General features: G+C 39.5%; 1 protein-coding gene across 3 annotated transcripts in view; it reads right to left on the bottom strand.

Moving 5' to 3' along the window:
• PAX3 (paired box 3) overlaps positions 1 to 23,918 on the bottom strand; it is a 163,972-nt gene that overhangs the window by 1,972 nt on the left and 138,082 nt on the right. For all 3 annotated transcript variants that reach the window (XM_089507747.1, XM_089507750.1, XM_089507748.1), the window contains exon 8: positions 1,724 to 1,970. In XM_089507747.1, the coding sequence (XP_089363873.1) occupies positions 1,724 to 1,970 (247 nt within the window). The remainder of the gene's footprint in view (positions 1 to 1,723; positions 1,971 to 23,918) is intronic.

The raw sequence follows: 23,918 nt of genomic DNA, 5'->3' as shown, positions 1-23,918 counted from the left end.
CCTGTTTGCCTGCAGAGGGATGCCACAGCAGCCAAACTGCCTGGGGTCCATCCACCCAAAAAAGAACCTAGAAAAACCACTGGTGCACTCGTGACTGTCAAAGGGTTAAAGTCAGCACACTGGGAAATGCTTGGATGTGTGTGTGTGTGTGTGTGTGTCTGACCATGAGCATCCAGCAGCAGAAGGACAAGGCTGATCAAGCACAGCTGATGCTCATAGCCTCAAGGACACTTTGGTGCCTGCATGCACTAAGCCTGGATGATGAAACATCAAGCTGGATTGCAGAGGGGGACACGTTAGACTGTGACACAGAAAGTCACTGGGTTTGGGAGACCGCATGGTCTGAAGGCTATATAAGCTCAGGAGCTTCCAGTGATTGCTTTGTGGGTTGTAGTAGGAGAGTTGGTATTCGTGTGTGATCTGTAATATAGCGTTGGTGATTAGTAGCACTGTAAATAAAGATAGCACTTTGGGAGACGCAGCTTGTCTGGTTGTTTATCAGCAGGAGCCAGAGTAAGCATTTGCTGGAGAGTTCCCAAAGCCTCTGCATTCTTCAGTTCCTGGAAGATATTCAGCTGCTGTTATCTCAACTGGGAGCTGAGAACACATTTCTGAATTTGCCAGTCATACTCTGCTGTATGCCAGCATTGGCTATATGGCTCAGATGAGTTGCTGACAGTGACATCTATATGCTGCATGTTGCTTACATCAAGATGGCAGCCCCTGTGTGGACGGGAGGCCGCCATTAGGCTGCTGCCATGATGTGCTAGGGTTTATTTATTTTATTTTATTTATTTAGGTATTTATATCCCGCCCTTCAGCCCTAATGGCTCTCAGGGCGGCTTACAATTATTGTTTTTAATCAGACAGTTCCCTGCCCTCAGGCTTACAATCTAAAAGACACAACACAAAAGGAGAAGGGAATGATGGAGGGAAAGGGGATGAGGTCCAGTGGTTCTTCTCTCACTCTGAGGCCTGGACCCAGGCAGATGGATTGGAGGCATGCGGTTGCCGCCCACTCTGGAACCCTAGTTTCGGCAGTGGCACGCCACTTTTGGCCCATCTGCCCCAGGCCAATTACACTTGTTTGGCCAGTCTATCAGTCTAAAGAATTTTAAAGGTAAGTGAAGAATTGAACTGGGAATCAGATCTTCTGATGAAATGTGATAATCCAGAAAAATAACTATCATTTTTTAAACTGTAAAATTCATAACACACATACCCTAAGATATTCTCCAGGCTGTCTTAAAATACCTTTATAATACAACACACAAAAATATAATAAGAAAACTACAATATAATATGAAACAACAACCGCATGAGAGCATGGGATCATTAGGCAAGAGAGATCCACCCAAAGCAATGCAGCAGAAAGAAGCACAGCTTGGAAATGTTATTCCCAACCAATATGGAATTTGGGCCTATGTACTGGGATAATTCTGGGAGCTGTACTCCAAAAAAGTAACTTTTCCAAGTTCTGGGCAGACATCAGATTGCTCCAGATGTGCTGAACACTGCAGTATCTTTGTGCTACTGAACCCAATAGACACCACTGAGAAATGAGCCCCATCCCCATATCTACATAACTTCATCTCTTCCACTTTACTATGAACTTCATTTCTTCCTCATGTGAGAATGTGGGCCAGTTAGGGCCCAAACTAGTTTCATCCCATAGCACACTAGTATTTAATTTTAAGTTGATACTATTGAGATTGATACTTACTTTGTCCATATTGTCCATACTGGTATCCTGTGACAGGGTCCATACTATAACCAGTGGTGCTGTATGTTGGTGGGCAGTATGACTGGGAAGTAGGCAGGCTGTCTAAACTTTTCATGTGATCTAGTCTTTGACTGCAGCTAGCTGATACTGTAGTCGTTGGTTCCAACCCCCCAGTTAATGGTGACAAGGCATAGTCAGTTTGGGGTTGGTGAGGTACACCACCATGATTAGTTAAGAGGCCCATTACCTAAAATAAATAAAGAGAAGATAGAGAAAAAATGTTAATACACATACAGATTTATATTTTAAGAAATATATAAAAGTAATGGAGTCAGTAATTTCATCTCTTATGGCATCTCTTTCTAAACATTTGATCTGTCATCACAAGAAGGACTCAAGAATCAATACATTTAAATAGTAAATTATGGCTGGCATTTCTTCCTGCACCCCATCATAGCTTGCCCTATAATAATAACTTTTATTTGGATTTATGGTATCTGATCATACATTACAATGGTTTTGCTAATGTCAAGTTCTATGGAAACCCAAGAGCCAGCAAGGTGTAGTTGTATAAGCATTAGGATATGATTTGGAGACCAAGGTTTGAATCCACACCATGGAAACAATGCAGAGGAAGCAATGCAATGGAATTTCCCCCTCATGGAGCAAAGAACTCTCTCTCAGCTTCAAATGAAAACAAAGACAAAGCTCCTCTGAACAAATCTTGCTAAGAAAACCCTGTGAACGGTTCATCTTAGGTTCAGAAACAATGTGAAGTCACACAACAAAAAGAACAATGAAAACCCATATGCTAAGTCCATCACAATTATTTTTAAACCACTGGTGTTCAAAAATAGGCAAACTAATTGACCTAATTCCGATTCAAAGGAGGGTGATTTTTTCCTATCAGAAAATGATTCCTCCCCCATCCTGTAATAAGAGGCAGACTTTTTTAGATGGAGGCTCAACTCTGTGGATTTGGGACACATTCTAACAAAGCATTATCTTTAGTGACAATTAAAAGCAACCTGTATCTGGAATGCTTCCAAAATGTATTTATTAATATATGTATAAAGGTAAAGGTATTCCCCATTGACAAGGTTGTCATGTCCAACCATAGGGGGCGATGCTCATCTCTGTTACTAAGCAAAAGAGCCAGTGTTGTCAGAGACTACTCTGTGAACGTGTGGCCAACATGATTGAACAGGATGCTGTTTACCTTCCCACCAAAGTGGTACCTGTTTATCTACTTGCATTTGCATTCTTTCGAACTGCTAGGTTGGCAGAAGCTGGGACTAGTGAGAGGAGCTCACCCCATCATACAGCACCTGAGCCTTGAACTGCCAACCTGCTGATCTTGCAATAAACAGAGTCAGCGTCTTATCCATTTGAGCCACTGCATCCCTAATATATATATCTCTTGTTCTATATTGCAGAATCTCAAGGTGGTATACAGATCAAAGCAATTTAAAATGATTCTGAACAACTTAACTTTAGGACAACATTATAGAATATTAAAGATGTTCACAATTAAAGCAGACAGAACAGACTGACACAGTTTAAAACCTGTGCAGAACTGGGCAAAACTGTTAGACACCAAAGGCTTTGATTAAAAGCAATGCTTTAACCTGCCTCTGGAAAGAAGCCAGTGTTGGCAGTAATCAGTCCTCTTAAGGGAGAGCATTTTGTCCTTGCAGTGTATTGCTCCCACTGGTGAAACACAAAAGAAAGCTCTCTGGATTGGCCTAAATTTGCTGATTTATATCCATTTTCAAAACTAGTAGTATAGCTACAGCAGGGAACAAAATGAGGGCATTCCCATCCCCATAAGAATTCTGCTCCCAACCAAATGAAATTCTCCGACCGTTCCCAAATTTAGTAACTTAACACCTCAGCTGAGAATTTAGAAAAACAAATTCTCTGTGTGTGTACAAGTCGCCTGTCAGTTTATGGTGACATCCTAAATGTCATAGTTTTCTTAGGCAAGGAATACTCAGAGGTGGTTTTGTCCATTCCTTCCTCTGAAATATCATCTACAGCACCTGGAAATTTGGTATAGGAATCCAAAAATTTAAAAAAATAAAAAGGGAAAGACAGTTGTGGTTGTTGTTGTTAACTGCCCTCAAGTCATCCTCAACTCATGGTGACCCTGAGGATCAGACATCTTCAAGACCCTCCACTACTCTGCTCAATTCCTGCAGTTTCAGGCCCATGAGTCTAACCATCTAGTGTGTGGTCTTCATTTCTTCCTGCTGCCTTATATCTTTCACAGAATTATTGTCTTTTCTAACAAGTCATGCCTAATGATGTGACCAAAGTATGACAGCCTCAATTTAGTCATCCTGGCTTCCAGGTACAGTTCAAGCTTGATCAGTTCTAGAACCCATTTATTTGTCTTTTTGGTCATCCATGGTATCCTCAGCACTCTTCTTCAGCATTACATCTCAGATTTTATTTTCTTTCTATCTGCTTTCTTCACTGTCCAGTTCTTACATTCACATATAGTGAAGGGAGGACAATGGCCTGGGCTATCCTCACTTTAGTGTTCAGAGTTATAACTTTATACTGTAGGATCTTGTCAAGCTCTCTCACTTGCCACTTCATTTCCACACACAAAGGATTTTGAATTTGAATTGACATTCTCACAGACGAATGGCATATATAGGTCTGTCCCTAGCTTTCCAGTCCACCAAATGCATCTGAGGTAGTAGACTTAAGTCTATGAAGGCTCCTGCTGCCAACTTCTTTCTTTCAGTTAGTCTCAAAGGTGCCACAAGATCTCTCCATGTACTGATTCTAGAGACTAACATGGCTCTATTTCTGAATTCTTCACAATCTTAGTCGTCTTCTTATTTCTTGACTGCAGTATCCGTTGTGGTCGATATTTGATCTAAGGTATGGGAACTCTTTTGCTATTTCAACTTTCTCATTATTTAGGATAAATTCTTGTAGCTTTCCATTGTCATTATTTTTGTTTTCTTAATGTTCAGTATTACGCCTACCTAGGCACTTTCCACCTTGACCTTTTACAGTAATTGCTCCAGGTCTTTGTGTATGTGCTAATAATATTCTGCTAATAGTTTTGTGTCAAGTGCATATCTTAGGTTGTTAATTTTCCTTCCTCCAGTCTTCATTCCTCCTCTGAGTCTAACCCTGCTCTTTCTGTGATGTTTTCTGCATACAGGTTGAATAAACAGGTTGATAGATGTTGCCTTGCCTCACCCGTTTACTGAATGGGAACCATTCTGTTTCTCCATATTCAGTTCTGACAACCTCTTCTTCTTGGTACAGGTTATGAATCAAATGTAATGGCACTCCCATTTCTTTCAGAGTATTCCATAGCTTTTCATGATCTATGCAGTCAAAGGTTTTTCTGTAGTCAGTAACACACATGCAGATTTTCTTTTTGACTTCCCTGGTGTGCTGCAATATCTATCGTATTTGCAATATGGTCCCAAGTGCCTCTTCCTTTCTGAATTCAGCTTGTGCCACTGGGATTTCTCTTTCCATATATGGTAGAAGTCTTTGTTGCAGAATTTTGAGCATGACTTTGCTTGCATGGGAACCAGTACAATGGTCCTGTAGTTACTGTAGTCTTTTGTTCACAGTTACCCAGGAAATATGAGCACAGCAAATACAAGAGTTCCAGCAGTGAATAATTTTCAGTGTCTCACTTTCTTCAATGCTAGAAATTTGGAGACTAAAGAAGATTTCATGGGGAGGGAGAAATTCTTCTTTGGGAACAATGCCCTCAATTTTCCTTCTTACATAGCTATAGCCTTGCCCAAGACATAGATGGGCAGTTGCTTGGAATGCTAGGAGGTCAACTGGAGAAAAAGCATGGCAGAGTGGTGCAGTATATGATTACAGCAGTGAGAACTGTTTATGATAAAAAAAAATTGGAAGGACTTTGTGATATCAACTTATGAAGACTGTTTAATTAAATTAACGGACCATGCTGAGAAGGATAAGTTGACAGTGGATTGAAGCACATGGCCAGTAAAGAGGCCAGAAGCCACTCCCGCTGTGATTCGGCTGGTACTGTGATGACTGTATGGCCTGCTATCAAAATGGGCCACCACCACACTCCCAAACCAGTGCTGCCAGTGGCTGGATTATATCCACTCCTTTTTGATCTGGTCCAAAGGACCAGACTGCAGCAACAGAATGGCTTACAGCTGCTTTGGTGGTGTGAATCATCTGAATACCATGCCCCTGCCATTGCCAGAAGCCAGTTTATTTGGCCCATGTGTTAATCAAGGAGAAATTATTGGTAGCTTTTTAAAAGATTGGAATTGATTTTCACATTCTTAAAACAAAAATGGGGCTATCTTTCAATATATGGGTTTGAATAATAACAACTCATCAATAAGTATAAAGATATTTATATTAATATTAGTAGGAAGTAAATGCATAATTTCAAGTATAGCCAAAGGCTTTGGGAAAGGAAGTCATTGTTATTGTTTACTTTTTTCTTTACTTTTTCTTTTTTTTCTGTAGACTTTTTCCTATTAGTTTTTCTTTTTGTTTTATGTTCACTGTATGATTTATATAGCTCGTGTTTGTGTGTTTTAATAAAAATATTTAATTTAAAAAAGACATAGATGGGCATAAGTGTCCAAATAAACTACTTAATCATGGAGAGAAATAATGTCAAATTTGGTTATATAGTACCCACATACATTGCAACTCTTGTCATTTTAGCACTGTTGTAGCTCAGAAACAGAAATGCAGCATGTGCTTTCTGTTTCATATTTATTACTTTTAACTACATATATGTACAGCTACAGAACCATAGCTCGGACAGTTTTAACTTACTACATATTTTTAGTAGTTCCAAGACCCAAGAAAACTATTGCTTACTGTTATACTTGCAGATTTTTCAGATGTATGTTTCTCATTTCTCAAAAGTAAATAAATACTTTCAGTTCCTTTAAAAAAATAAATCTTGATTCTGCAACTTGCATAGATGCAGCACAAACACTCTCATCCACCACTCAACGAACACAACAAAGTGTATAGCAGTGGTACAAGCTACATGTTGTATTCCTTCTCCACCTCTGTATTCATACCTTCAGTATTAGAAAAATGAAATTAATAAGTAACTTGATCATAAGATCTTCTGGAAAGGGCCTTCTCTCTGACCCACTACCCTCATGACTAGGGACCTTATCAGACAAGGGAAATTGGAAGTATAATCCAATGGCAATCCGAATGCAATCGTGGGGTTTAACGTTATTGCGTGATAAACTACCACATGCAATTTCAGGCAATGGGAAATCACCCCGAATGCAATCATGGGGTTTCACGTTATTGCGTGAGAGATGATCACACGCAATTTCGGGCAATGGCAAGCTATTTTCAGGCAATGGGAAGTCAGTTCGAACGCAATTCGAATTCACATAAATTCGCTGAACTAGCGAATTCACATGAGTGCGTTCTGGCCCCGCTTCCTTTTCATTTGAAATTAATAGAAATTCCTCCCGTGTGATAAACTCCTGCATCTCATGGTAATACAAGAGAGGGCTTTCCCAATGGCTGCCCTCCAAGCTCCGGAAGTCCCTCCTCAAAGAGGTAAGATTGACACCCTCATTCCTAACTTTCTGCAGGCAGATTTTTTTATTATTGTATTATTATTTAAGACAGCATTGGGAGACTGGTTGGTCAAAGGGAATGAGCTTTGCATAATGTGCTTTTTTTGTTTGCTGTTTTCTTTTCAGTGGTTTATGTTTTGAACAGTTTCTAATTTTTTGATGGCTTAATTACATTCTTCAGTTATGTATGTTGTTAATTTTTAGTTATGTTTGTTTTAACTGTGGTAAACTGCTTTGAGTCCCCAACAGGGGCAGGGATGAGGAGTAGAATATTAATAAATAAATGCCTTTTCTATTATTGTTATTATTACTATTTATCATCATCATCATTATTTATTTGTTTATTTGTTTGTTTATTTATTTGCATGTTGCCTTTCTCCCAACTTGGTCCCAAGGCAGCTCACAAAAGATTAAAAACAACAACAACAAATAATCAGTACAATTTTAAAACACAATTAAAACACCATATTAATATAACAAATAAAAAATGTAAAATCCTTAAGAAATACAAAGTTAAATATATAAAAACCATTAAAAACAAACCAAGCTATTATTATTTGGAACTAGTTGCTTCCAAACTCTGTACAGAACTGGCACAAGCCCTTTGCAGGTGTTTTCACCCTCATGCAGTTAAGTGGGAAACAAGGATACTCTCATTGTCTTTTCATGGCTTCTCATTTGGCCTTGCCATTCTCCACAAAGCTTGCAGTGAGAAGGATCCTCAGTTTCATGAGAAGCCTTTAGGCACAGAACAGAATCCCAAGTACAGACTAGCTTGTACAGTAAGTCATCACTCTCCCCTGATGTAATTAATTCTAATTGGTAGAGATCGTAATATCAGAAAAAGGCTACAGTCTCTTGCCAAAGGGCTTAAAATAGGTAAGGAAAGGCTCAAGAACAACTTAGTAGAGAAAGTGGCTTTTGAAGAGAGGATCCTGAAGAGGAAGCAAAATTGACATGAGTGACAGGGAGTAGGAAAGACTTTTCCAAATAACAGATGTGGTGTACAGAACTTGAAATTGAGAAGGGGGTTGCCTTGAAGCTTAGCCTTAAGGGTCTTCTCACAACCTGCCACATCCTATGATCAGTGAATAATTTGCAACTGAATTTGTGAACTTCCTCCAGCATAAAGTATTGTTTTTCACATACTGTGAGGTTGTACAGTAATTTTATAGTGCTTGAATAATGATGTTATGCAACTTGTTGCTTGATATAAAATAAAAAGTAGACATATAGATAAAAAGTCGATAATAGGTGTATAAACTTACTGTAAGGGTACTCTTTCTTTTTGAAAATGCATGTTCTTAAAATTTATCATCTTGTATTTTTCAATGACTGAATTGCTCACATTCTGGCAATTTTAAAAAACATGAATAAATACAAAGGGAAACATTAGAAATGTTTTCTTGGCTACATATAAGGAGGGAGTTTCAAGGTCTGGGAGCAACCACTAAAAAAGCCCTCTCCCTTGTTCCTACCAAAGAAGCCTCAGAACATGATGGGACAGAGAGACGACCTTAGTGCTCTGATGGGCTTATAAAGGGAATTATAGTCCAGATCCATGTTATCATTGTACTATATTCCATTCCATGGCAACATTCTATAGAATTCTGGGATTTATAGTTTGTTGTTATTATTATGTTCCATAAAATCCATTTTAACTTATGGCAACCACATGAATGAGAGACCTTCAAGAGCTCCAGTCATCAATTGGTATGAAAGCTTAGGGCTGTGGCTTCCTTGAGTTCATCAATCTACCAAATGACTGCCTTCCTCATTTCTTACTGCCTTCCATTTTACCAAGTATTATTTTTACCAGTGAATCGCATTATTCCATGAAGAGCATTTAGAATTCTCATCCAGATAACTCTAGTGACTCATCAGACTATAAACCCAGGTTCCCATAGGATGCAGCCATGGCAGTTAAAGTGGAATCACAATGATATAATTGTGTAGTGTGAAAAGGCGCTATTCTGCTTGCAGTCCTGCCAGTCATGATTTGTGTAGCTGCAGCTAAAGCAATCTATCAGACATGAGCACCAAGCCATGAAAAAGGCACGAAATCACAGCTGCAACTTTCCTTACACTTGACTGAGAAATTATGACTTCGTATTTACAAAGGAAACCAAAACCAGTTGTGAGATCAAAGATATAGCCAGAAGATCTAGAAATGCCTTGTGGAAGTTCAAGGAGAGGTTTGTGTTCTTTTTTCTTTTTACAATTAACAGCCTCTCAGAAGCATAGAGATGGGGTGGGAACTGGTAGAGAGTGTGTAGTATTTCTGACACTTGTATTAAACATTGAAGTGAAAATCCATTTCTTTTAAGAGCACTTTCTAGCAACAGATGGCCATTGCAAGTCCTTTCCCCCCTTTTCAGTTCATACAACAATGAAATGTGACTATGTTACTGCTGTCCTGAAAACCTCTGATTTCTTTTCCTATTTAGCATGCATAACCTTAATATATGCATTATAATTCCACAGGTTTCAGGGGAGTTTATTTACATTGTGTATTTGAGATAACACTGTCCCACATTTTACTTACTAATCAAGTTCAAGAAAGCTCTTGAAAATGTTATAATGGGATTTGTGGTCTCAAATGTCTATTAAGCCATGGTGGTTAATGGCCCCGATATCAGTGAGATAGTTTAGTTTTTAATCCACACTTCAAAGAAGCTATCCAAGGTTATGATCTTACCGGGGGGGGGGGGGGGGATCCTTAGAGGGGTACCTTTAAAGGGGTACCTTTAAAATTCTGAATGAAACCAGTTGTGGATTCAATATGTCACTGCCATTGTGACATAATTTTCATTGGTTATACCCTTGATAAGTTGGAAGCAACTTGAAGACTCACAAAACAATGATGACAAGAACTCCTCTCACTAACGTGATTTCTCCCACGTAGGCAGAAATTTTAAGATAGGATGGCCACAGTATAATGAAGATGGTCAGCACAGATTAAAAATAAATAGACAAGGCATGAGACTTGTGTGCCTTCAAGTTGTTTCTGACTTATGGTGACCCTAAGACAAATCTATTTTTGAACCTCTCACAAAATTTTATGGGCAAGTTTCTTCAGAGGTGGGCTGCCTTTATCCTCTGAGGCTGAGAAAGTGTGGCTTTGCCCAAGGCCACTCATTAGGTTTACATCGCCAAGCCAGGATTTGAACTCTGCTCTCCAGAGTCCTAGCCAATGTTCTCAAACTACTACACCATGCTGGCTATCATGTACATAAGTAAATAAGTTCCACCTCCTCCACTGGGAATAAATATGTAGACTGGTATATTCATAACATCAGCCTAGTGAGATCAATGGCAAGTACATTCCTGCTGTGGGGACAAAGATGAGAGTCCACAGGACCTTTGAGGATGACTATGCATCCCACCTACCTAGCATCTGTTTCCAGATTTTAAGCATCATTGTTGCATAAGAATTATTATAACCTATGCTTACAAAGACTCCCTTGGGAACTCTTGTCACAACTATTTCCTAGTACAAAGAATACATTCAGTATGACCAACCCACTAACACTCTACAAAGAAAGGGGGGAAATCTACATATACATGAATTTATTCCTTAAAATTATTTTATTATTTCCATTAACTCTTATATATTAGAATATCTTCTTATGAAGATATATCTTCTAATTAAGACCTGATTTCCAGCTCTGATTAAGAAATTTCTCACTCCATTAACAGGTAGAATTCCCCACCACCACTGCCACCACAATGCACCCAACAACCCATTCTTGGGATGCTGAAGAAAAACATTAAAATTTTCTTCTTGTTTGGAATTCAGAATTTATTCCTAATAGGTAACAACAGTCACTAATATTCTTGACATTCAACATAAAGTTCCTTTTTAATTTTTCCATAAAATTCTATAATCCTAAAATTAATGTATGTGAAATTAATACATTTTTCCAGTCATCTCTACTAAATATAGGTATTATTTAACTTATCCATAAATGGCTCATCTTCAGGGATGGAAAAACACTAATATTTTTAAATTGTAAGCAACATTGTCATCTCAGAAATGCCATCAGAGACTTTCAGATCCATGCTGTAGTTGATTAGTATCTAGATAATTAGATTTTGGGTTCTTTCTCTTTGAAAGCTATAAAAGAGGTAGCCTAAGGCAGAAACTCTGCCTTGTGGTATGTGTCATGACCTTATAGCACCAGTACAAGGAGTGACAGGAAGGGCATGGCTGGATTCCACCTAATCGCTTTGTAGGAAAACTATTAGAGGACTTATCCTGAGACATGGTGAACACTTCTTTTTCCCAGGGACTTCAGAGCAGAGCTGGGGTAGAGGAATATATAACATTTAGACAACAATTCCCTGAATCTGTTACTGAGTGGGCACACTGGGAGGGGGATTCTGGGGGTTGTAGTTAAAAAAAAATAACTTCCACAGCTTTACTTGAGAATGAATAAATAACATTTTAAAAGTATAGCATATGAAGCCTTCAACTTATATCTCAGTTCCAGCAAATGGACCCGAGATATAAGTTGAAGTATAATAGAGGGCTTGCAGCTAAAAGACTAAAGAATTTTCAAACAGTATCTCAAACAATTTCCCTCACTTTCTTTATTTTACAAATAACATGATAATGCTAAACTATAGAAGAAAACACACAACTCTGTAACATATAGTCACAAAATTTTCTTGGTAAGATGTGTTCAGAGTGATTTGCATTTGAAGGCGAGAGAGAGTGTAACTTGCCCAAGGTCACCTAATAAGTTTCCATGGCTGAGCAGAGACTTGAACCCTAGTCTCCAGATTCATAGTCCAATGATCAAACCACAACACCCTGCTGGTTCTCAGCTGAATTATTACCTTGCCTTCCATTTCAGCCAAAAGAAAGAAGAAAATTCTACTTGTGTTAACACACAATTTCAAGTGGTTGTTAAAAATAGTAAGAAATGTTGATTTGGCTCTATTTTATGCTATTGTCATTTTATTGTAATGTTTATTATATTCCTTGTACATTTTTATAATAATATCTTTCATGCTTCCAAATAGGAATGGGAAGAGGAACAACAAATATGAGATCCACATGCTTGCTGACTGTTTGCAAGTCATTTTTGTTAAACAGTTTTAAAAACCAACAAGAAAAGATTCAGTGTTTCAGTCCAATGTGAGGTTTATTTTCCTCTGCATTGGTGGGATACAGACCACCCATTTGGGGTGGCCTGCAGCTGACCCTTTGCGCCACGTATTAGGGCCAGGGCAGCCACAGCGGCAGCCCAGAGGCCCCAATCCCGCGCTTTTCAGAACCAGGGAGAAGCGGCAAAATGCTGCTTCTCCCTGGTTCCAAAAAGGGGTGTCCTTGGGGCTTCATGCCCCAGGACACCCCGGGAGCCACAGCCAGAGGAGAAAGGGGCCACTCAGCCCCTTTCTCCCCGGTGCCGTTCCCTCAGCAATCTAGTTACCACAGGAACGAGGTGCCCTCCGGGAAGGAGCTCCATTTCAGAGCTCCTTCTGACACCACTGTTAGGCTGCCACAAGCGGCCTGACGCAGCGCGAACACATCATGCCCATGCCACGCCGTGTGGATGCGGCATGGCCATGACATCATAATGGCGGCACCCGTATATACAGGGCGCTGCCATTATGCCACCACAGCTACATTTTAGGGTTGTGGGGGTGTCTGTAAAAGATGCCCTGAGGCAACCCTAGCACACATCCAGTCCGGCACAAAGCACTGGTCTGGATAGGGCCCCAGATTTCAGTTATCAAGGATACTACTGAACTGGGTTTCACTCCCTTTAGGCTTAAATACAAAAGTATTTTGTCATTAAACAGTGCATTTTATACAACTAGTGAGTGTGCACATCACTTGTACACAAGCACACTGTTGTTGTTTTGTTGTTAGAGGATTTTAAGTCAACTCCAATTATGTCAATGCTATTGTAGGGTTTTCTTGGCAGTATTTATTTAGAGAAGGTTTGGCATTGCCTTCCTCGTAGGCTGAGAGAGTGTGATTTGCTCAAGGTCACCCATCAAGTTTCCATGGCTGAGTCCTAGTTCAGAGTCCTAGTTCAACGCTCAGACTATTACACCACACTGACTACACTTTAAGCATACCTAATTCTAAAGCATTTTGCTTATCCAACATCAACTTTGCTGAAGCTATAATGGATGAGTTAACTCCATTGTTGCCAGATGCAGTACATCATGAATAGAGCCTAAACAAGCAATTTTAATTACACCATTCATTAATGTTCCTCTTCAACAAAGTTCGCTTGCTGAGGAAATGTATGGCAAAATAGTATTCTAAGAGAAATGGCTATAGAGTTGGGATCACATTATTCTGGAAAAGTTTATTTTTAGCATGGACAGTTTCATACTTTCAGTTGTATTATCACAATATCAATTATATAACAGTTTTCTTAGAAAGAATCTGGTTGTTGTTTTTTACTTTCTACAATGAACAGTCTCCCACACAAAGAATATGGAACCTATTGATAAGTGCAATCAATTAGAAAAAAAATCCAATAACATATAGATACATTGTAATTTTCAGTTAGATCACACTCATCTCTGGTGAAAAATGGATATGTTTCTACAACAGCTGAAGATCTGCGTCTTTGTATTTAAGTAGAGGTGAATGATGAAAGCTAAATATGTATAAGCAACATCTGGTTTATTACCAAGTTATTGTAGAAATCACATCTATTCTCGATAACATGTAAATCCTGTTAAACTGAGAAAAAGTTATTTCATTGAAATGAAATGTGATGTCATTTAATATGACTGGTATTACAACAAGTCAGACCTACTGTAGGCATCATAAAATGCTCACATGTTTTAATTCATTTACGCATGCCTGCCTTTAATATGCTCTGTAACCATGTCTGCAATTAATATGATTTATGGGAGACCAACATGTGCTGTATTTTGGGACTACAGTTATATATTTCCCCCCACCGCCCTCACCCTGATTGAAAGATTTAATGAAACGGCACAAAGAAAATGGTTAGCTGTTAATGTATTAAGTTGAACTGACAGGATCATGAGTAAACTTTAGTGGAGTTAATGATATCCTCTTATCTGACCCTGACACATTTGCGGCATGTAATTTACAGACGTGCCGTCCAGGGAATCTTGACAAATGCTCCTAACGATGTCAGGGCAGTGTTCCATTCTAATGTAAAACAGATGTGGGTCAGATACCCTCATTCATCACTAGGTTGAACATTTCAAACTGCTGCTAAGATGGATGGCATTACCTGCTGTGAACTCTTTTCAGTGGGAAACCCACCACCCCATTCCATCCACCAGAAAAATTACATACACTTACACTTTAAAAAAAAAGGAGAGATCACATTCTGCACTTTACCCAATTGATTCCCATGGGATTTAAAACACGTGCCAAGGACAGTGAACTCTTGAAATAGGCTCACTTCAACTGTGAACTCAGTGCCAATCACCCCTCTACCCCTTCTCCACCTGAAAGGTAGGTATAATAACGCCAAAAGCACAATCCTTCAATATCAGTTATTGTAAGGAATACAGATTAAAATATATGTGAATTACTTTTTTTAGTGAAAGGAAATGACTTTTCCTTTCTTCTAAATGTTATCATTACTGGGGGGGGGGGGGGTTAAAAAGGTGAAAAAGTTAAAAAAAATAAAATTTTATTTAAAAACATATCTTACATGTGATCACCCAAATTGTCACTTTACTACATGAAACAAAGTACATGTAAATACATTTAGGCTGTGTGTATTATACTGTTATTTAAAAGTATAATTTTAATTTTTCTACTTGTTTATGTCACAATTATTGCCATTATATTCAGAGATGCATGGTAATTGTGAGTATCCTTAATACAAAAATATCTTAGATACAAAAGTATTACTAAAGTTTCTTTATGGTGTGATATGGAAGGAGTTCAATGGGGGGAGGGATGACACCATGAGTTACCACACCAGGTGATGCCAACCCTAGTGACACCACTGATAGCAGCAACAACATAAGATCAGGTTGTGAGTTTCTTACAGACTGATGTAGGATTCATTCTCCTTAGGATTCCTTTGCAACAAGGGTGGGGGGAATGGTATTGAACTTTATCACCTTTGTTGCAGACCAGATGTGTGTGCATGCGCGCCTTCATATTGGCTGTTGACTTATGGTGTCCCCATGAATTTCACAGGGATTTCATACTCAAGCAATATTAAGAGGTGATTTGCTACTGACTTTCTCTGAAATATATCCTAAAGCACCTGTGATTCCTTGGATACAGACCTGTCCCTGCTTAGCTTCCAAGATCAGAAGAGATCTGGTGCCCTGGGGATATAACAACATTTTTTTTAAAAAAAGTAACAGATTAAACATTTGGCTTCCCCTTCAACCACCACTACCTCTTATAATTTATTCAAAATACTCAAAGTTTGCACTTTCTTGTTTGAATCTCATCTTGCTGAATTGTACATGAAATATCAGAGAAATTGCTGAGTTTTGTTCATCCAACTAAAGTCATTAGGACACCTGGTTTTAGATTAAGGATTATTTAGCCAAATTAACTTCTATTGGACTACCTTATATCTATCATATATAAGTACCTTATATCTAAAGAGCTGCTCTACTTTCCTTTGCCAGGTTGTCAATGGTCAGTAAACACTGATTCTAAAAAAATCAAAATATCCAGTCTTAAAGCAGTACCTCTTGCAATACATGTTAAGTTCAAACCCAAATTCTTAATGTTATCTCCAACAAAAGCAGGACCACAGAATCGGCAATAGCATAGTAAATCAGCACACATTCAGTGAGTCTAGTTTAGTCAAAACTAATAATAGGTTCCTAGCCCTGCTTTAACCAATTCACATACTATTTCCTTATCCCTTACTTGGAAAGAAAAATGAAAATATTAGAAGGAATTGTGTCCTGCCACATATGTACAGCTGCACACATTTATGCTCAGTTTGAAGAACTGCTCTTGATGCTTCCAAATCTGATTATTTTAATGTACATTTCTAGAGTAGGACTTGGGAACCTTTTTCTGCCTGGAGGCAGAACTGGATCTGAGCAAAGACATTGGGCTCCATGCCAGCTATGGATGGGGATTTTTGCAAAGTGGAGCACCTCTCCAGTGCCAACATGTGGGGCCCCGATATGATTGCTGAGACCACATTTAAACACAGTTTCATACAAAAGAAAATTCATATATGCACACACCAGGAGAGTTTGAGGGGAAATCTCTAATTCTCTACCAAAGGTTTTTACCTGCCTTGGAGAAACAACATGGGGTATGAAGAACAAGGCACGGGGAAAAGGTGGTGAGACAGAAAGGAGCCTTTCATAAGCCATGTCTGACTCATGGGCTAGAAATTTCCCATCCTAGTTCTAGAATATGAAAAATGTTTTTCTACAGGGACTTCTGAACCTTTACCTCCTTCAGTGCTGAGCTTTCCATTAAAAGTATCATTCTAAGCAGCTTCTAAGTATGTCAGTACAGTACTAAGCATACAGAAACCACAAAGTGATGCCAAAATCCGGGGTTGAAAGGGGACAGCAAGTGTCTTACCATTGATGTGTATCAAGGGACACAGTGGCAAAGATAGGCATAATTATTTTGGAAACCGAGTCAAAAATTCCCCAATCAGAATGTGAGGATGTAATATTCATCAATAAGCAAACAGTTTGCTTCCCTTTCTAATTTTAGACAAGAGCAGCTAGCTGAGCTAGTCACAACATTCTATGTCTGGATTGTGAAGAGTTCTTTTCTTCCTCCTCTAAACATATATCAGTACAGGGTACATTTCTATAGTGTCCCCACCACCACCACATGTTCTCTTAATTGTTTAAATGTTATTACAGAATACTAATCTGTAAGAAAGCAAATTCTCACACAGTTTTGGTGAAGAGAAAGACACTGGCTGCAGAGCACTGCATAAATAATCCAGTTTGACACCGCTTTAACTGCCAAGGCTCAATGCTATGGAATTCTTGGGTTTTTAGTGTTGTGAAACCTTTAGCCTTCTCTATCAGTGAGCTCTGGTGTCACAACAAAGGCCGGTTACACACCGGCACTTTAGTGCGTGACGAGCACGCACTAGGGTTACAAAAGGGCGGTGCTTCCGCACCGCCCTAACCCTAGTGCATGCTCGTCACGCACTAAACGGTGGTGGCCCTTCCATACGGCCACCGCCGTGAGGACATCACGGCCGCGCCGCCTCTAGATGGGGCGGCGCGGACGTGATGTCCTCAATCCGCGGCAGGACGCCTAGGGCGCCCTTTCTGCGGACCAGGAAGGAACTCCGTTTTGGAGCTCCTTCCTGGTCCCCGGCGCCGCTTTGCTTCGCTGGGCGCAGCCTTCAGACGGCTGCACCCAGCGAAGCAAGGGAGAAAGGGGCCAAGCGGCCCCTTTCTCCCCCTCCCCGCCGCCACGGGGTGCCCTTGGGGCTTGAAGCCCCAAGGACACCCCTTTTCAGGCTGCGGGGAAGCGGCGTTTTGCTGCTTCCCCGCAGCCTGAAAAGCAGCGGATTGGGGCCTCAGCGGCTGCCGGTGTAACCGCTGAAGCCCCGATACTCCGGGGAAAGGGGCGGGTCCAGACTGCCCCAAATGGGCGGTCTATAACCCGCCAAACTACACTTCCCAGAATTCCATCGCATTGAGCTATTACAGTTAAAGTGGTGTCAAACTAGATTATCTCTGCAGTGCAAATGCAGTTTGATGCCATTTTAACTGTCTATTGGAATCCTGGAATTTGTGGTTTGTTGTGGCACCAGAGCTCTCTGACAGAGAATGCTAAATGTAAAAATTCCAAGTCCCAGAATTCCATAGCACTGAGCCATGGCAGCTGAAGCAGTGCCAAGCTGCATTCATTCTTCAGTGTAGATGTAGCTATAGTCATTGTCCTCCTTGTAAAAGCTTCTGAGAGGCTTCTGAGATTCATTTGACATGCATTGACTAAAGGCACTTTTCTCATTTAGCTGCTCTGTCAGTGAGCTTCAGGCTTCAGAAGCATTTGTCAAAAGAAACATCACAAATCTAGTTTGTAAGAAAAGAGCAACAGGCTGGTAGGTATATGCACAGAAGTCATAATCAGAAGAGCTGATATAACATAATCAACTTCCATATATTACACATCACAAATCTCTATCCTGAGATGATGGATGTTTAAAGTACCATTTGGCTGGATCACAAACTGAGATGGTAAGAAATTTTTATTTTTGTTTTAAACCAGCTGAGACAATGGTTGACATTAGATCTTGACACCATTAATCACTCCCTTGTTCCTGTAAAGACCAACCATTTGTGACAGAGGGAACTCTCACCACCTCCAGGTAATAATGGACAAAGCAGACAGTGGGGAGAATATTTAGTCAACCTGATGAGAAATGCAGGCCTGCTTTGAGTTCCAAAGGAGTGGAACACAGAAAAGAAGTGGATCTTCTTGGGACTCAAGCAAACAGCTCTAATTAATTTCAATTATCATGGCTTTAGCACAAAGCACACAACAAAATATTACAAAACAATAAATATGAAAATATAATAAAAATTTCCGTAGTAGTAGTAGTAATAATAATAAAATTTATTTATATCCCTCCTCTCTACAAAATGCAGTCAGGGCAGCTTACAAGATTAAAATATACAGTCCGAACCCTCAACCCACCCACCCCTTAAAATACAATTAAACAATGTAGAATTTAAAACATAGCCAGTAAACATCCACCATATTCATGTGTGATGTGTCAAGACAATATATAAAAGCAGTAAAAAAAAGCAACATTCAGTATCTCATAAAAGGACAAACCAGAATGAAGTCCCTGCTTTGTCAGTTTTGTTTGTGGCAGGCATGTTAGGTTTTTCATTTTAACTTAGACTTAACATCCAGAGTGGTTACCCCTTAATTTTTGAGAGCTGAGCCTGCACTTTGCAGTCCCCAAACTCCAGATTAATATGAATTTTTCACTCCAATTACCAATTTTTACAGGAGATTCAGAAAGGAACAACCTCTACTACTAAACGTGTCTATTTGCCCACTACTTCTTCTGGCTTTCTTCCTTACTGCAGAAATTTCATTATGCAAGGGGGGGGGGGGATAAAATAACGACTGCACTCTGCCTCCTAATTGCTAGAGCATCCAGATGTTTTGACCTGCAGCTCCCACAGCCTCTTACCACTAACCATACTAGATCAAACTACAGGGATAGAATTCCCCAAAATCTGGGTGGCCAAAATTTTCCCAAAGCTATTCTGTTCATATCTGCTACAAATAGGGCACCACCACATGCATGCCACACATGGTCTGTGACATCCTTCCCCCATTAAGGCAGAATTCCTAAAACAAAATCCCACTGGAAATCCCAAAAACCTACCCTCGTTCCTGTTCAGCTGTATCTCCAAGGAAATGCCTATCTGTCTATTACTTTAGCTGTATGCCACTACATTTCACTTTTTCAACCCTGCTCTACCCCCATGAATGTTTTCCTTGTTGTTTCAGGCCATTGGGATGGGATTCAAAACAATAAAAAGTTGACTGAAACGTTTAATAACTACCAGTAGTAACCCTTCTCCCCTCCCCACTTCCCATTCCTGACATGGGGAGCAGCACATTAAACACATTCTAAGGAATCTTTACAAGCTACCTAGGTTACACAAAATGTACCCAGCCAATATGAACCACTGATGAAAATATGTCCCACAATATATGCCAACCCTAGATAGACCATATATCCTGCTTTACAGAGCTCTGTTTGAAGGGCTGCTAAGTCCAAGTTTGATTTCAAATAAAGTACTGGGATCTTGAAATTGCCTATCAACACAAAGCAATCATGGAAAGTATAGTACAAACTGAGCCAGCCAAATAAATAAATAAATAAATAAATAAATAAATAAAACTTTTATTTATATCCCGCTTTTCTGTGGCAAGACAATCAAAGCAGCTACAACATGTTAAAATCCACATTTACAAATTTATGTCCCAAATTCCCCCCCCTTAAAACAGGATTAAACAAATTACAATTAAAACATCTATTAAAAACACAATAAAATACAGCGAGGACAGAGCGGTGGGCTGATACATGAAAATAAATAAAACTTTTAAGAGATTTAAGAGAGGCCACAGCCTCTCTTAAATTATACTGACTATTTCTAAATGTGCATCTGCCTCTTTCTATCTCACCTAGGCAAAAGACAGGCAAATCTTTGTCCTTTTTTTTTATCATGCATTTCCTCTTACTTAGTGAGGTATAAAGTGGTCACCCTAGTAGAGCATTATATAAAGAATGGAAGACAGTTTGCTAGTGAAATGTATACATAGACGTAAGCATTCTGGTGATATCAATATCATTGAAGTGACAGAAAAGTAAAACCATAAATGTCCCATATGAAGTATGTTGGCCCCCCCTAAAACATATTTTAGGCACAAACAAATATTTTTATCTTTTAAAAAAGCATGAGTGCAATTCAGTCATGAATGGATGTAGAAAGCCATCTTCCACCCTTTCTTTCAGCTTCGACTGCCAAGATATTGGTTCACGCTCTGGTTGTGTCTTGCCTGTACTATTGTAACCTATTGTTAACTAAGTTTCCCCTTTCTCATCTCAGCCCCTTCACCTCCCTGCAACACTTGGCTGCTAGAATTGTTTTTTCAGCCAGTCATTTTAATCACATTACCCCTCTCCTGTTATCTCTTCACTGGCTCCCCATTTCCTTTAAAATCTGCTATAAACTTCTTTTAATTTTTAAAGACTTCCACAATTGGGTCCCCATTATTTGTCAGCACTTGTTTCTACTCATGTATTAAGATCTAGCAATTCAGGACTCCTGACTCAGAAGAGGATCTCCTCTTCCTCCGCTCCAGTCCACCCCTTCTCCCATGCTACTCCCTACACCTGGAATCTCCTTCTCATACAATTATGGACCATCACTTCCTTGGCCAGTTTTAAGGCTGGACTGAAAAAGATTTTGTTTAGAGAAGCATTCCAAATCACCATCTAAGTAGCCAGTTGATAATGTGTCTTAATCTTATTCTTTTTTCATAGCATATTGGTTAGAATCATTTTAAGAGATGTTTTAATTATATAATTTTGTTTTGTTTTAGATTGTTTGTCATTTGGCAGGTTTTACTACTCCTTTGACTGTTCATTATGTAAAGCACTGTGTAAACCTTACAGTGCTGTATAAATAAACTATAAGAATAAGAATAACAACAACATATGCTAGTATAGAAAGAAAGTTGCCCACGTACTGTATGAAAATGCTTCACAAAAAGGCAACATAGAAATTTGGAAGCACATCCTTATCTAATAAGAGTCAAATGCAATAGGGAATTCAGCTGATTTACTACAGCTGAGAATCTTTTCTGACAGCCTTAAAGCAAGACATTATCTTTCCTGTTGCATTCTGTGATGAAGAATTTTCCATAAATTCAGCGCATCCAATATACTGTCATATTCCTGTGGTGTTTGACAGAAACAATGGATGGCAAAGGATTAGACAGACACAAAGAAAAAATGCATAAGGATTGCAGCTCAGTGATAGAGCATATGTTTTGCATACACTTAATCCCAGTTTCAATTCCTGGCATCACCTGCCAGAATAATAATAATAATAATAATAATAATAATAATAATAATAATAATAATAATAATTGATAGCCCTCCCATTCACAGAGAATCATGGCAGGTTACAGCAGTGCAAAGATCTTGTACACTAAGAATAAGGTAGCAAATTGTATACAGTACAGTTACACACTGTGTTGCAGTGACAGATCTGGAAGTGCAGGCTTTTATCATGACAGTCCCTCTAGCAACACCCAAGGAGAGTACAAACCCACAAGTGGTTGTGTTGAACTGTGTATATTAAAAACATTTCTAGCTGTTTTTGTCTCCAAGAGTAGCCAGTCTTTCATAAAGCTAATGGGAATTGCTCATTCAGAAGTAAGGCACCCTGAAATACTTTGGTTTACAATATGGCTAGCTCATAACAACACATGGTCACTAGGAAAATTCATATACCATCCAGTTACTATGGGATTGCAATTAATTTCAGAGAGAACAGGAAAGTCCAAGTGTGTGGGTGTGGCAAGTAATGTCATATTCCCTGCTGACCAAAGATTAGGGGATTTGCCTACCCCCCCCCCCTTAGGGGTACAGCTGCTACTGTAAGGCAAACTGAAACAAGTGCTTCAGATAGCAGGTTGGACAGGAGCTGAATGAATACCAATTTCCCTCACCTGGGTTTATGCACTCACCTCTTTACATTGCTGCCATATGCTCTTCCTTCAGATTAACTAATACTGTACTTAGTGTACAAGATCTTTACACCCATCACTCATTGGGGTAACCTTAACCTTTCTTTATTGGGTATCCTTCAGTATTAATACTGAATAAGCCTCATTGAACATAGGCTGCAGTGTGAGTAAAAACAAAGAATGGTGCTGTATGGAGCAATAAGATTCTGAAAAATTGGTCAGGAAAAGGCATCTGCTTGGATGTTCTTTTCTTTTTCTTTAGTCAGGGGAAAGAGTTATAGGTCTGGAAAGGATGGGTGTGATTCATTTGGGAGGCAGAGTTCTTATGGAGGAATGTCTGCATTTTGCCCTCCTTCCAGTAGCTGTGTGTGTGTGTGGAGTGGGATTAATTTTTGCTGATACAAGGGTGCACCTCCAGCCCTAGTCCTTGGCCAGGAAACTTCAGAGGGCTCATATTCCTCTGTTATCTGTTATTTTTGAGCAGAGGAGTGAACTTTGCTTCTCTGCAGCCATCTTGAATGATGTGACACAACGACACCCTGTCTCCTGTCCACTCCCTCTAGGGCAAAGATGAGGAGGTAACTGTTCAGGCACCCTCTAGGGAAGGGATTCAGTTAATTTGCTTTTGTTAACACCATCAACCAGTCCAGAATCCTGTTGTAGATTTCTGGAGCAAGCCATTTTGCTCTTGTTATCTGCATAGATAGCCCAATGCCTTGGGCTGATTCTAAGGTATATCAGAGTGTGGTGGAATCTCCTTCTTTGGAGGTTTATAAACAAAGGTTGGATGGCCATCTGTTGGGGGTGCTTTGACTGGTGTTCCTGCTTGGCAGGGGGTTATACTGGATGGCTCTTATGATCATGATTGTATGAAATATGTCCTCAAAACTTAGCCACTGTGCACACAGCCCAGGACGCATACACACCCAGCCTCTGTGTATGTTCTTTGTTACCTCAGACCCTCCCTCCCCCAGCTGAGTCACTCTAGCCTTCCACAGTCTCCTCTTCAGAGAGCTTGATATAACCCCATTGCAACCCTTAAAACTCTGCTATCCCCTTTCACTTTTCCATTTCATTTAGCTCTGTATTCTGTATGCATGCTTGAATTGCTATTGTGTGTGTGTGTGTGTTTGCACTCTGCATATCTTCCAAATAAAGATTTCTTCATTTATCAGGAATCTGGAGTCCTCCCAGTTAGTACTGGTATATATCACAGCTAGACTGAACTTGTAGCACTTTGGTCCTTCACTGTTTCTGGTTGGCATCTATTTGTTTTCAAACTTTGAATTACATCATAATATTTCAAAAGCTGTGCTTACTTTGATAATATTGATTTACTTCTAAACTGAGCTTTTATTTTTTTAAAAGAAAAGAACCACAACAAATTGTA

The sequence above is a fragment of the Sceloporus occidentalis genome, unplaced genomic scaffold (genome assembly GCF_023333645.1).
Source record: "Sceloporus occidentalis isolate IW3139 unplaced genomic scaffold, rSceOcc1.0.p SCAF_2, whole genome shotgun sequence".
NCBI classification, from domain to species: domain Eukaryota; kingdom Metazoa; phylum Chordata; class Lepidosauria; order Squamata; family Phrynosomatidae; genus Sceloporus; species Sceloporus occidentalis.
The sequence above is the reverse complement of the archived record's forward strand: the minus strand, read 5'-3'. Positions and strand labels throughout refer to the sequence as shown.